Consider the following 15,232-nt stretch of genomic DNA (forward strand, 5'->3'; position numbering starts at 1 on the left):
GTAAATTACATACACCTATAGCGAAAACACGAATTTTAAAGCAGTTATGTTCATTTTTGAAAACATACATTTTTTATAAGTGTAGTAAGGTTAGTTGATATGGGAAGAAGGAGGCGGGAACCGGCGAACGTTCACAAACTGTAATATATCAAATAAACAAATACAAAATGAAAGTAAATGCTGGCAGACCCTCACGGACATCTGCCGGCCACACAAACATAATAAAACATAACATAAAATCCAGGCCTGCTCCTCTCTCGTCCTTCACTGTCGTCGCTCCTCCTTTTTATGCTTCCTGAGCTCCTCCGTGAGAGATACGAGACCGGTGCAACATGCAGCTGCGGCCTCGCACCGTTCCCTCACGGCTCTTGCCCCGCCTTGCTCGTCACATACCCCCATCGCCACTTGCGGGCCAGGGGGTACCCACAAGACTGCGCTCTACTCCCCCCGGGGGCCAGTCTCGGTGGCCGCAGCACCTGGGGGTAAGGACAGATGGGACGAGAGAGGGAAGAGAGGAAAAAAAAAATCTTGGTCTGGTTCCCGGACACACTGCTGCGCGGTCCTCAGCAATCCAAGAGGCTCTTCCTCACGGTGCCATGTGATGGTACTGGACGGTGGACGGCTCGATCCTCCTCCGCCACCTGGCCGGCGATGGCTCCTCTGGCTGAGGGCAGCCGGCAGCTCCTCCCCCGTTCCCTGCTCCTCCCCTTCATGGCGGACGGCAGCAGGCTCCGGTCCACGGTGAACGGCAGCGACTCCTCCGTTCCTTCTCGGACGGCAGCCACCCCACCTTGACCCAGGAGCATGGCAGCGAGTTCTCTGTCCCACCTGTTGATCAGTCGCTCCAGTGGTTGCTAGGGCTTTCTGGGTGATTGCTAAGGTGTTGCAATGCGGTTGCTAGGATACTCAGGGTGGATGTTAGGTGTTGCTACACAGTTGCTAGGGTGTTGGTATATGGTTGTTAATGTACTCAGGGTGGTTGCTAAGGTGTTCCTATGCGTTTGTTAGGGTGTTCATTGTGGTTTCAAGGGCATTGCTACATGGTTGCTAAGGTATTCTGGGTGGTTGCTAGGATGTTGCTAGGGTGTTCAGGGTGGTTGCTAGGGTGTTGCTATGCAGCTGTAGCAACACACTTGAAACCACCTAGAGTACCCTAACATGATTGATAAGGTGATCAATGTGGTTTCAAGGGCGTTGTTACACGGTTGCTAGGGTGTTGCTATGCGGTTGCTAGGGTACTCTGGATGGTTCCAAGGGTGTTGCTATGTGGTTGCTAGGGTACTCTGGGTGGTTGCTAGGGTGTTGCTATGCTGTTGTTAGAGTGTTCATTGTGGTTTCAAAGGCATTGCTACATGGTTGCTAAGGTGTTCTGGGTGGTTGCTAGGGTGTTGCTATGCAGTTGCTTTGATCAGTGTGGTTTCAAGGGCATATGTACACAGTTGCTAGGGTGTTCTCTGTGGATGCTAGGGTTTTGCTATGCTGTTGCTTGGGTGTTCTGGGTGGTTTCTAGGGTATTGCTATGCGCTTGCTAGGTTTCTCTGGGTGGTTCCAGGGACATTTCTATGTGGTTGCAAGGGTACTCTGGGTGGTTGCTAGGGTGTTGCTACACAGTTGCTAGGGTTTTGTGGGTGGTTGCTAGGGTGTTGCTATGCAAATCTCAAACTCATTTTAGTCTGTCATGTAGCTGAGGCTTAGACTGTGGCTGTTGAAGACGAAGACATAACCTTTGAACATTTGCAGAAATAGTAACAAAGGGATTTTTTCAGGATGGGAATGTGCCATTTTTTAGCACTGGCTTTCTTTTACAAAGAAAAACTGCCATTTAATATGTGTTTTCACTGTATTAAACATACTTTCCAGTATTTTTCTATATTCTACATTCTTAAACTATATATGCTGACACAATAGCCTGCTACAAGAATTGTCATGGGTGAATAGGTGAAATGGTTTCTCATTCAAAAAAAGAAAGGAAGAAACAAATGCTGTTCAAGAATGCTTTTTCGTTTTGAATATTTTTTTGAATATTTATCATCACTGTTTTTAATCAATAGTGAGAAAGTCACACTACAGCTCTTGCTTTACCTCCGTGGAACTAACTTTATTGCAGTGTGGTTGTATTTAGCACTTTTTAAAACAAAAAACTAGATGTGCCTGACTGCCAAGAAAATGCTAAGGGTCATTCATGTACCAACTCTCATGAGTTCCGAATGTACCCTCTTCCCAAAACAGGATTTATTTACTTCAGTGTGTCATATGTTATTAATAGACTAAAAATAAATAATAACACATGAAACTTTGAGATAGAAGCTGTGACCTTAGCTGTGCAGTAGTCAGAGAAATATTTAAGCAATAAAGCAATAAAGGTTTGACTTATGACTGATTCCATCAGATAGGATGTCTGTGAGTCTGTCCATAAATTTCTAAAAAAAAAATTGGGTCAAGAAAGCAGAATATATGCCCATGTATAGATTCTGCTTGGTGTGCATGAACAACTTCTATAAAAGCCAAGAGGATAGACCAGAAGAGATGCAGAAGACCTCAGAAGTTCCATCCAGTGGTAAGAGTGGATGACTGTGACTGAAAGGCATTTTATCATTATCACTTATGCATTTGTACTTAAAGTAATTGTATTTTTATTTACATTAATACATTTTAATGAATTGATTTTTTTTTCTTTTCAATTCAAGGGTAGTGAAAATTTCATCTGGTCTCAAGGACAAAAAGCAAGTGAGTTTGATTCAGTGTGTGGATTAGGGTAGAGGAAAACAGTTATAGTCTGTATCATAGATGAAAACTGGTAAAGCATGCTGCTTTAAAAAAACTTGTGTAATTTATTTACAAAGAAATATGTTTAAATGTATTAGTAAGATGAATTTAAGGACTTGGTCCCATTAACCCTTTATTTACTGTATTTTTAGGGGCCAAGCATAGACACCTATTGTATTTTATTGCGTTATTATATTCTGTTTTTCTTCTTCCACTTTTGAGTGTATAAGAGCCCATAGAACCGCTTGTGGGAAAGTTATATAAATTTGGCACAAACATAGAGGACAGTCTGAACATTAAACACTGCAAATGTGGAGACTTGCAATCATGCTAATAACTTTAAAACTGTAAGAAACAACAAAACTCATGCTGAATCGACTGCTCCCTATGACCGAAATTTCTGTCATGATATACTGTATACATGTATGTCAACTAAAGTGCATATAAGTATAAGTGGCCATAACTCTTAAATTGAATGAAATATTTTCACCAAATTTGACACATTTCTTTTGAAACAGAAAAAGAAGCAGGAAAGAGCCAACTGATGATGGTATAATAGAGCAAAACATGAAATTGGCTCTAACTACAGAACTGTTGGTCTGATTAAATTAAATTAAATTCAAAATAGTTATGCAGTGTTGTTATCATAATCCATGATGGCATTTGCATAAATATAGAAAGGTCTAAATATCATAAAATATTAAATTATTATGATAAAAAAAATTGACAGTAATTTCTTAATTTTTGTCAGTAAATCTTATGCATCCACTGAGGAAAAAAAACAAACAAACTCTAGTACACTTATCTACAGTGGAGAAAAACTTCTCTCTTTAGAGAGAGGTATTATTTTTCCTCTTTTTACCCAAAATAGGGTATTGTGATCATTATTGAGTACACACATGTAATTTAATGTCTGTTTCATTCATACTCGTAGCCGGAGGATGCTCGAGCAGAAAGTCCACTAGTGAGACTCATGATCGACAGTGAGAATCTCTGTATTGAACTGAAACTTCATATATACCACAATTCATATTGTACTGTGTGCTGTCCCCCGACAACAGCATATCAATTTCATCACCAGAAAGACATATTCAATCACCCCTTACCTGCTTCTTGCTTGCTATCTAAATGTTTATCTAGTATTGTTTTATGTGTCTGTATTCATGTGTAAACCTAAACTTAGGAATATGTCTCTTTCCTAACACAATTCATGTGTTTCATTTCATGAGTCTTGCCTTTATTGTTACATGGAATATTTATGAAATTTTTAAAAGATAATTTTATCCTTTCTCTCTTTAGTAAGTCGCCACCATGAGTACGGACGCGGAGATGGCCGCGTATGGCAAGGCTGCCATTTACCTTCGTAAGCCTGAGAGGGAGAGAATCGAGGCTCAGAGCAAACCATTTGATGCCAAGACTGCCTGCTATGTGGCTGATGTCAAAGAGTTGTATCTCAAGGGAACAATTAAGAGCAAAGATGGTGCCAAAGTCACAGTTGAATTGCTTGACACTAAGGAGGTGAGTTATATAGATGCTCATTAAATTATTATTACATTGTTTTCTTTTATATCTAATATCTAATTTATCAAATTTATAGGAGAGAGTTGCTAAGGAAGAAGATGTCTACCCAATGAATCCTCCCAAGTATGACAAGATTGAGGACATGGCCATGATGACCCATCTCAATGAAGCCTCTGTGCTGTATAACCTCAAAGAGCGTTATGCTGCATGGATGATCTACGTAGGTTCTGAAACAATATAAAACAGGATTTAAGTTCATTTTGTCTGTGTTGTTGCAATCTGACCACTTCTCTACTCATTTCAGACCTACTCTGGGCTCTTCTGCGCAACTGTGAACCCCTACAAGATGCTCCCAGTGTATGATCCAGAAGTGGTGACTGCTTACAGAGGCAAAAAGCGTATGGAGGCCCCTCCCCACATCTTCTCTGTCTCTGACAATGCCTATCAGTTTATGCAAACTGGTAAGACATTATGGAATTGAATTGTATAGAATTCTTTAAGGTGAATTAGATGACGCTGTTAATATAAGAAGGATTTACTGGATATTTTACAAATTACAATCAACAGATAGAGAAAACCAGTCTGTCCTGATTACGTAAGTATTTTCATTTAATCTCAGACCATGACAAAAATTAAAAATTGAAAGTATAATGTAGATGGCAAATCTTTATGGAGATATTTACAAAATAGAATTTAGAAATGAACTTCTGAATATACTTTGAAAAGTCTACATGTCTTTTAATCTTCTGTTTTCTAATCTCTCATAAACCAGTGGAGAATCCGGTGCTGGAAAGACTGTGAACACCAAACGTGTCATCCAGTACTTTGCCACAGTTGCAGTATCAGGTGGTGAAAAGAAGAAAGAGGGTAAAATAAAGGTACTGTATGAGTCATGAGTCATCAACTATGTCATATATATTTTTTTGAAAGATGTTAATTTACACAAACTATATGATATGTGAATTTGTGAAATGCCTGCAAGCAGTCTTTAGACATGATATAATAAATAACTGAAAACCCTTCAAACATCACAGGGCTCTCTTGAGGACCAGATCATTGCTGCCAACCCTCTGCTTGAGGCTTATGGTAATGCCAAGACTGTGAGAAATGACAACTCCTCTCGTTTTGTAAGTTAACCACTGTTTATTTACAGTACAGATGGTCAGTTGTGTTCAGTTTTTTCTATACAGAGTTTTCTGTAAAGAGATTATTATTATTTATGTATTATGCTATTTTGTTTTAAACAGGGTAAATTTATCAGAATTCACTTTGGTACAACTGGAAAACTGGCTAGTGCTGACATTGAGACATGTAGGTGGACACGATTTCACTGATAAATCCTGCACATTTGTCTTTGTCTGTCACTGTTCAGATGATTGTGACTCAAGTACATTCTCTTAACAGATCTGCTGGAGAAGTCTAGAGTGTCATTCCAGCTTCCAGATGAGAGAGGCTACCACATCTTCTACCAGATGATGACCAACCATAAGCCTGAGCTGATTGGTAGGTGCACATATTTCATTCAATGTTTCAATGCCAGATAATATTGTAAGATACTCTTTTAAAATCTGTGTATTTTACAGAAATGACGCTCCTCACCACCAACCCCTATGACTTCCCCATGTGCAGTCAGGGTCAGATCACAGTGGCCAGCATTGATGATAAAGTGGAGCTGGATGCTACTGATGTGAGTCATTTCTGTTTGAATATTGAATTATTCTATATAAATGGCAAATCATAAATCTCATTCTTCTCTGTAATTTACAGGATGCTATTGACATTCTGGGTTTCAGTAACGAGGAGAAAATGGGCATTTACAAGTTCACTGGAGCTGTGCTTCATCATGGTAACATGAAGTTTAAACAGAAGCAGCGTGAGGAGCAGGCTGAGCCTGACGGCACAGAGGGTGAGACTTGTGTGCTTTTTGCAATATATCTTGAGACCAGTCTTAGTGCTTCTGTTTTATCCTGGGCTTTAAAATAGTAACAGCTGCATCAAATGTGCGTAAAATGTTTAGTGTAAATATAAATTAGAAGTATGCATTGCTGTGCATATCAATACATCTAAAAATAAAAGTAAAAGTACCTGGTGCCTGAATTATTATAATTTTACACATACACAAAAGACTCTGTAGAGCTAAGACAATTTATTTTAAAATGTTTTTAACAGAGGCTGACAAAATCGCCTACCTTCTGGGTTTGAACTCTGCTGAAATGCTAAAGGGTTTGTGCTACCCCAGAGTCAAGGTCGGAAATGAGTTTGTGACCAAAGGTCAGACCGTGCAACAGGTATAGTAACATTTCCAGCATGTCCATGTGTTCAACCAAAAATCTGGCTAATTATTGCAGAAGCAGAATTAAATATCTATTCTACAGGTGTACAACTCTGTCAGCGCCTTGGGCAAATCTATCTATGAGAGGATGTTCTTGTGGATGGTCATTCGTATCAACCAGATGTTGGACACAAAACAACAAAGAAATTTCTACATTGGCGTGCTGGATATTGCTGGCTTTGAGATCTTTGATGTAAGAATGATTATTTTATTTTATGTCACATTGAATCATATTCAGAAGTCAGTAAATGTTTCTGTTATTTTTTCCTCCAGTACAACAGCATGGAGCAGCTGTGCATCAACTTCACCAATGAGAAACTGCAACAGTTTTTCAACCACCACATGTTTGTGCTGGAACAAGAGGAGTACAAGAAGGAGGGCATTGTTTGGGAGTTCATTGACTTCGGCATGGACTTGGCTTCTTGCATTGAGCTCATTGAGAAGGTTTTTACTGGTTTATGAATTTATTCAATGCCACTGTCTATTCTCAAAATGTCATATTTTTTGTAATAAACAACATTCTTTTATAAACAGCCCATGGGTATCTTCTCCATCCTTGAAGAGGAGTGCATGTTCCCCAAGGCTTCAGACACTTCCTTCAAGAACAAGCTGTATGATCAGCATCTTGGCAAAAACAATGCTTTCCAGAAACCAAAGCCTGCCAAAGGCAAGGCCGAAGCCCACTTCTCCCTGGTTCACTACGCTGGAACTGTAGACTACAACATCACTGGCTGGTTGGACAAGAACAAGGATCCATTGAATGAATCTGTTCTGCAGCTGTACCAGAAGTCTTCTAACAAACTGCTGGCTTCTCTCTACCCAGCTGTTGTTGAAGGTAAAGAAAAAAAAAAAAAAACAACAACAACAAATTAACCAAAATGTTTTTCTTTTTTTTTGCATTTATACATGTTGCTTTATATTTGCATATCAATAGATACTACTAAAAAGGGTGGCAAGAAGAAGGGTGGATCCATGCAGACTGTGTCCTCCCAGTTCAGGGTATGTATAAAGATGACATCACAGCAATATTGCTGTACTTGAGGAAAAAAATGAAATACAAAGCATGCCAACCCTTTTCTATTCTCCACAGGAGAACTTGGGCAAACTCATGACCAACTTGAGGAGCACTCACCCTCACTTTGTGCGCTGTCTGATTCCTAATGAGTCCAAGACTCCAGGTAAAGTATTAAAGACTTAAGATATACAAAGTTCTGCCATGAAACTCTAGATGGCGCAGGCTAATAGGTCCTTTAAATCAACCTGCTCGTAATCACATCATTATCTATAGGGCACAGCTGATTGGTTCCTGCTGTATCAGTAGCCAATGAGCTTGCGTGCTCAACCTTCAAAACATTTTGGTGGCATGCCTAGCAGCGCTTCAGAAACCCTCCACCTTCCCCAGCTCTCCCTGTATAGATCTGCTGGGGATAATTCATTTACGCTATATTGTACAGCAGCAGCATCTCTTACTTGCTCACAGCAGTGTGCCGTGTATGTATTGGCAGTAGCAAGTCACGTACTTGCTCTGCAGCAGCAATAACCTACAGCAGCAGAAGCAATAAACACTCCGAGAGTTGTCATGACAGAAATTCTGGCACTCAATATATATGATGAAGTTAATTTACCAAGTTCATGGTGTAAACTGTTCGTTATAGGTCTCATGGAGAACTTCCTGGTTATCCACCAGCTGAGGTGTAACGGTGTACTGGAGGGTATCAGAATCTGCAGAAAGGGCTTCCCCAGCAGAATCCAATATGGTGACTTTAAGCAGAGGTAAATTAAACCACATGAAAATACCATTTCCTGTAGGAGTCTCCTAATTAAAAGAAATGAAGTATTTTGATAAATTTTCCACAGATACAAGGTGCTGAATGCTGGTGTTATCCCTGAAGGACAGTTTATGGATAACAAGAAGGCGAGTGAGAAACTCCTGGGATCCATCGACGTTCCTCATGATGAGTACAGATTTGGACACACAAAGGTTCATATTCAGCAGTGAACTTTCAAAGATTCTCTGATTATGATCATTTAGCCTATACAGATTAAATCAATATCTTTTGATTTATTGTTTTACATAAATTCAGGTGTTCTTCAAAGCTGGTCTTCTGGGTACTCTTGAGGAGATGCGTGATGAGAAACTGGCTACTCTGGTCACAATGACTCAGGCTCTCTGCCGTGGCTACGTGATGAGGAAGGAGTATGTGAAAATGACGGAGAGGAGGTGAGTATTGTCATGAGTAAAGGTGACATCAATGATAACTGTGTAAACAGTAAATAATGATAATTATGCCATTTAATGATGAATTATTCACAGGGAGTCCATTTACACTATCCAATACAACATCCGCTCATTCATGAATGTCAAACACTGGCCATGGATGAAGGTTTACTACAAGATTAAGCCTCTGCTGAAGAGTGCCGAGACTGAGAAGGAGCTGTCGGGCATGAAAGAGGACTTTATAAAATGCAAAGAGGCTTTGGCTAAGTCTGAAGCCAAAAAGAAGGAGCTTGAAGAGAAGATGGTATCACTGCTGCAAGAGAAAAATGATCTGCAGCTGCAAGTAGCATCTGTGAGTATTTCTACTTGAATTAACTGATTTTGGCTCCATTAAAATGAGCAATGTGGTTTCCAATGAAATAGCAATCTATTTTACTAACAGGAAACTGAGAATCTCTCAGATGCTGAGGAGAGGTGTGAGGGTCTGATCAAGAGCAAAATCCAGCTTGAAGGTAAACTCAAAGAGACAACTGAAAGACTGGAGGATGAGGAAGAAATCAATGCTGAACTGACAGCCAAGAAGAGGAAACTGGAGGATGAGTGCTCTGAGCTGAAGAAAGACATTGATGACCTTGAGCTCACCTTGGCTAAAGTGGAGAAGGAAAAACATGCCACTGAGAATAAGGTTGGAGACTGAGTTGGTTTAAGATTAGATTTAATCTCCGTCTTATATATTGATATAGAATATACATTGTAAAATATAACCTCACTTGAAACAAAAAAAAATCACACAGGTCAAGAACTTGACTGAGGAAATGACATCTCAGGATGAGAGCCTTGCCAAGCTTACGAAGGAGAAGAAAGCCCTCCAAGAGGCACATCAGCAGACACTGGATGATCTTCAGGCCGAGGAGGACAAAGTCAACACCCTGACCAAATCCAAGACAAAGCTTGAGCAGCAAGTTGATGATGTGAGTTGATTATGTGAATTAATTATATTAAATTACATATTATTAACAAAGTTCGGGAGAAGCATGTTGCCTAATTAACCCGAGAGAAGCGCATTCAGTTGATCAACTCAATAACGAGAAGAGGTATATATATATATATATACAGCATACTTACCTCTGTTCATTAACAGTTTATCAGCATCCCTCCACCACCCCATCACCTCACTTCTAGATCTAACCATTCTTATCAGAACCAGGGGGAGTTCTCTAGGTTCGGGCCAAACTCCAAGCTCAGAGCCCTCCCATATTTTGTATATCATTTTCCTGTAGCTTGAGGGTTCCCTTGAACAAGAGAAGAAGCTCCGCATGGACCTGGAGAGGGCCAAGAGAAAGCTTGAAGGAGACCTGAAATTATCACAAGAGTCCGTCATGGACCTGGAGAATGACAAGCAGCAATCTGATGAGAAAATAAAAAAGTAATTAAAGCATAAAATCTTTGAAAACATTGAAAACTTTTATTGTTGTGTTATCGTTTTTTTTTTTTTTTTTTTTTTTTTTTTTTTACAAACTACTTATTGTTGAACACCCACAGGAAAGACTTTGAAACAAGCCAGCTGCTTAGCAAGATAGAAGATGAACAATCTCTGGGTGCTCAACTCCAAAAAAAGATCAAGGAGCTTCAGGTATTTTGAGATTTTATACATTATGATCATTATGATCAAGTACATTATCACCCAAAATCTAATGAACTATTTTCCACCATAGGCTCGCATTGAGGAACTGGAGGAAGAGATCGAGGCTGAGCGTGCTGCTCGTGCCAAGGTTGAGAAGCAGAGAGCTGATCTCTCCAGGGAACTTGAGGAGATCAGTGAGAGGCTTGAGGAGGCTGGAGGAGCCAATTCTGCTCAGATCGAGATGAATAAGAAGCGTGAAGCTGAATTCCAGAAGCTGCGTCGTGATCTTGAAGAGTCCACCCTCCAGCATGAAGCTACAGCTGCTGCCCTACGCAAGAAGCAGGCAGACAGTGTGGCCGAGCTGGGAGAGCAAATCGACAACCTGCAGCGTGTCAAGCAGAAGCTTGAGAAGGAGAAGAGTGAATACAAAATGGAGATTGATGATCTTTCCAGCAACATGGAAGCTGTTGCCAAAGCAAAGGTTGGGAAATATTCTGAAGAATATATGTGACCCGTGCTTGCAAAATGAGTCGAAATGCCCACAAGCTAATTACGAGCTACAGGCAAAACAACTGAAAAATTACGATTTTGGTCAAATTTGAGGTTTTTACAAAAATTTTATTTGTATGTTTTCTGAGAGGTGTACCTTCCTTAATCTTTCCTTTGTTTTAATAATCATGAAAAATTGCAGTTTTTCTCTGCTGGCTTCTTGACAACTGGTACTTCCCCTCAGCACAAGTTTGGCAACGTTGTAAAGTGAAGCATACTCTTGCGAAATGATCTTAACTAGATTTTTCTCAAAATTGACTTTGCTAACTCTATCGACTTCAAATAGGTGTAGCTAAGTCCTTTTTTGTCTGCTTCCAACAAATCATACATCATACATTTTTGGAAATGCGCTCAATATGACGCCAGCATGGGTCACATATAACAAGAAGTTTTTTTTTCAAATATCTAATGACTTTTGTATTTACAGGGCAATCTTGAGAAGATGTGCCGCACACTTGAGGACCAATTTAGTGAAATGAAGTCCAAGAATGACGAGAACTGTCGCCAGATAAATGATCTCAGTGCTCAAAGAGCAAGATTTCAAACTGAAAATGGTAACTAATGACAAATTGTGACCAATCATGAACAAATCAATATTATATCAAAAGTAATTAATGTCAATAATTAACAATAATCATAAAAAAACAATAATAGTGTATTACTATTGTTCACCAGTGAATTTCTGACTGTAACAAAGTCTTATTAGAGGATTTTTTTTATGTTGACTGATAAAATCTTACATCCATTTGTTTTGAAATGAACTGATAGAGACATAGCACAATCTGACACAGTGAATTTGAAAATATACAGGTGAATTTGGCCGTCAGCTGGAGGAGAAGGAAGCTCTAGTTTCTCAGCTCACCAGAGGCAAACAAGCTTTCACTCAGCAAATTGAGGAGCTTAAGAGGCATATTGAAGAGGAGGTTAAGGTAATACAGCATAATCAATACATACATATACTTGTACATTACTATAATGCAGAGACTAGCTAATAATTATGTGACTTTGTCTCCTAGGCTAAGAACGCACTGGCCCATGCTGTACAATCAGCCCGTCATGACTGTGACCTGCTCCGTGAGCAGTTTGAGGAAGAGCAGGAGGCAAAGGCTGAGCTGCAGCGGGGAATGTCAAAGGCCAACAGCGAGGTTGCTCAATGGAGAACCAAATATGAAACTGATGCCATTCAGCGCACTGAGGAGCTTGAAGAGTCCAAGTATGTATATTATTGAATAATATTCTCAATTCTCACAGCTATATTATAGATTAGAATTTAGAATAATGTGTATTACTTAACAGGAAGAAGCTGGCTCAGCGTCTGCAAGAGGCAGAGGAACAAGTTGAGGCAGTGAACTCCAAATGTGCATCTCTGGAGAAGACCAAACAGAGACTACAGGCTGAGGTGGAGGACCTCATGATTGATGTGGAGAGAGCCAATGGTTTGGCTGCTAACCTTGACAAGAAGCAGAAGAACTTTGACAAGGTAAACAATTTTAGTCATATGATATTCTCTTTGTAAAATATTGCTGGAATGGGCTTTGTTTCATTTTTTTTTTTAAACAAACCTGAAATATCTCCACTAAAGGTCCTGGCAGAATGGAAGCAGAAATATGAGGAAGGTCAGGCAGAGCTGGAAGGTGCCCAGAAAGAGGCTCGTTCACTCAGTACTGAGCTGTTCAAGATGAAGAACTCCTATGAAGAAAGTCTGGATCAACTGGAGACCATCAAGAGAGAGAACAAGAATCTGCAGCGTAAGAATGAAACCATTAAATTAGAGAGAGAGAGAAAAATAATGTTCTAATTCTCAGTGAGCATTAAAAAGTAAGCACATATGATTAATGAATGTTTATTATGATAAAGATTATATATTTTTTTCTTTCTATAGAGGAGATTTCAGATCTGACAGAGCAGTTAAGTGAGACTGGGAAAGGCATCCATGAGCTGGAAAAGGCCAAAAAGACAGTGGAGACTGAGAAGGCAGAGATTCAGACCGCCCTGGAGGAGGCTGAAGTAAGTATCTGAAGATCAATATGGAATTCTTGCTAGAACCATTATACTATGTTGTTAATATATATTTTCATTTTCACATTTAAATGCAGTTTTTATATTTCATAGGGCACCCTGGAGCATGAGGAGTCCAAGATTCTTCGTGTCCAGCTTGAGCTAAATCAGGTCAAAAGTGAGATTGACAGGAAGCTTGCAGAGAAGGATGAGGAGATGGAACAGATCAAGAGGAACAGCCAGAGAGTAATTGAATCCATGCAGAGCACTCTGGACTCTGAAGTTAGGAGCAGGAATGATGCTCTGAGAATCAAGAAGAAGATGGAGGGAGACCTTAATGAGATGGAGATTCAGCTAAGCCATGCCAATCGCCAGGCTGCTGAGGCCCAAAAACAGCTCAGGAACGTTCAGGGACAACTCAAGGTATGTGACATCTTTTTGACTTTGGGATGTATTCATATTTTTTTTATAATCTAACATGTGAAAAAGCATGTGAAGATAAGCTCTATAGATAAAGCATTTACATATTTAAAGCCCAACAGAAAGCACATCAAAAGCTCATTGTAAAGCTTTTGTTGTGTTCAGGATGCCCAACTGCACCTTGATGATGCCCAGAGAGGACAGGAAGACATGAAGGAGCAGGTAGCCATGGTGGAGCGCAGAAACACTCTGATGCAGTCTGAGATTGAGGAGCTGAGAGGTGCTCTAGAGCAGACAGAGAGAGGCCGCAAAGTGGCTGAACAAGAGCTGGTGGATATCAGCGAGCGTGTTGGGCTGCTGCACTCTCAGGTAAGTGCATATTGTTTCCCTGAAATTAAGGAAATTGAGAGCATCATTCAAAATGTTCATACTGTTGCCAATCATTTTGTAGAATACAAGTCTCCTGAACACCAAGAAGAAGCTTGAGGCTGACCTTATTCATGTCCAGAGTGAAGTTGATGACACAGTACAGGAAGCCAGAAATGCAGAGGAGAAGGCCAAGAAGGCCATCACTGATGTGAGTAACAGTAGCAGTCAAATGCCTCACCAAGACACGTGTGTACTTAAAAAATGTGGAACTAATGAATTTCTGCATTCACGCAAAAGGCTGCAATGATGGCAGAAGAGCTCAAGAAAGAGCAGGACACCAGTTCTCACCTTGAGAGGATGAAGAAGAATCTGGAGGTCACAGTGAAGGACCTGCAGCACCGTCTGGATGAGGCTGAGAATCTGGCCATGAAGGGAGGAAAGAAACAACTCCAGAAACTGGAGTCCAGAGTAAGCCTCTTTATAGTTATGATGTGGGCAATGTGAAGTATGTTATAATATTATAAATTATGAATGAATTGTTTGATTAAAAATAATCTCTACTATAGGTTCGTGAGCTTGAGACTGAAGTTGAAGCAGAGCAGAGACGTGGAGCTGATGCTGTTAAGGGTGTCCGCAAATATGAGAGGAGAGTGAAAGAGCTCACTTATCAGGTATGACTATATTCCTCATAAGTTTGTTCAGACAAAAGAGTTCGTATAATATTGTATGTACTGACAATACCTATTTTTTAGTAAAGGATCAAGACTTAATCTAGTAAATATGTGTATTTTTTGAAGACTGACGAGGACAAGAAGAACGTCGCCAGACTCCAGGATCTGGTTGACAAACTGCAGCTGAAGGTCAAAGCCTACAAGAGGCAGTCTGAAGAGGCGGTATGTAAAACCTAATAGAACATTTTGACACTGTAATTATTTATATTTGAATGCTAATTTGATGATACATGAAATATTTATTTATTTTAAAAAATAAAAAAACTTTAGGAGGAGCAAGCCAATGGTTACCTGTCCAAGTTGAGGAAGGTGCAGCATGAGCTGGAAGAGGCTGAGGAGCGTGCTGACATTTCTGAGTCTCAGGTCAACAAGCTCAGAGTTAAGAGCCGTGATGCTGGAAAGGTAAGACTGGGTAGATGAGTTATTTCATTATTAAAACTGTTTATCCAAATACATAAACTACCTCTTAGCAGAAGTATAGTGGAACTATGATAATTTTGCTGATGTTACATGTCCTGTATGACATTTGCACATCTGTATTATCTTCATTATGTAAATGTAATGCCTCTTCCTTATTTCCCAGGCCAAAGAAGAATGAATGAAGAAGAATCTTTAAAACGTGAAAGGAGCATTAACTGAAGTCATATAATATGAATGTTTAGTGTAAAAGTACCTTTCTTAATAAACCTGTATATTTCAGTAAA

The 15,232-nt window shown here is 39.8% G+C and overlaps 1 protein-coding gene across 3 annotated transcripts; it reads left to right on the top strand.

The window, feature by feature from the left end:
* Window positions 1–2,444: 2,444 nt before the first annotated feature.
* Window positions 2,445–15,232, top strand: LOC125266828 (myosin heavy chain, fast skeletal muscle-like). 3 transcript variants are annotated; one of them, XM_048187893.1, is made up of 41 exons: window positions 2,445–2,557; window positions 2,688–2,727; window positions 4,066–4,284; window positions 4,364–4,507; window positions 4,592–4,748; window positions 4,855–4,882; window positions 5,060–5,165; window positions 5,322–5,414; window positions 5,535–5,598; window positions 5,692–5,790; window positions 5,871–5,974; window positions 6,055–6,193; window positions 6,457–6,575; window positions 6,663–6,812; window positions 6,893–7,063; window positions 7,154–7,454; window positions 7,554–7,618; window positions 7,710–7,797; window positions 8,275–8,392; window positions 8,477–8,600; window positions 8,704–8,840; window positions 8,934–9,189; window positions 9,280–9,522; window positions 9,632–9,808; window positions 10,118–10,263; window positions 10,380–10,470; window positions 10,553–10,942; window positions 11,438–11,564; window positions 11,821–11,939; window positions 12,027–12,223; window positions 12,307–12,490; window positions 12,593–12,758; window positions 12,893–13,017; window positions 13,123–13,431; window positions 13,594–13,797; window positions 13,880–14,005; window positions 14,095–14,265; window positions 14,364–14,468; window positions 14,595–14,690; window positions 14,799–14,930; window positions 15,112–15,232. In XM_048187893.1, exons 3-41 carry the CDS (start codon window positions 4,078–4,080, stop codon window positions 15,124–15,126), a joined length of 5,793 nt encoding a protein of 1,930 aa, XP_048043850.1. In that variant the 5' UTR covers window positions 2,445–2,557; window positions 2,688–2,727; window positions 4,066–4,077; the 3' UTR covers window positions 15,127–15,232. The 3 variants fall into 3 exon arrangements, with proteins under 3 accessions (XP_048043850.1, XP_048043848.1, XP_048043849.1); XM_048187891.1 differs by having other exon boundaries at window positions 14,799–15,141; XM_048187892.1 differs by having other exon boundaries at window positions 2,458–2,557; window positions 2,688–2,723; window positions 14,799–15,141.

Source organism: Megalobrama amblycephala, linkage group LG4 (genome assembly GCF_018812025.1).
Source record: "Megalobrama amblycephala isolate DHTTF-2021 linkage group LG4, ASM1881202v1, whole genome shotgun sequence".
Classification (NCBI taxonomy): Eukaryota; Metazoa; Chordata; class Actinopteri; order Cypriniformes; family Xenocyprididae; genus Megalobrama; species Megalobrama amblycephala.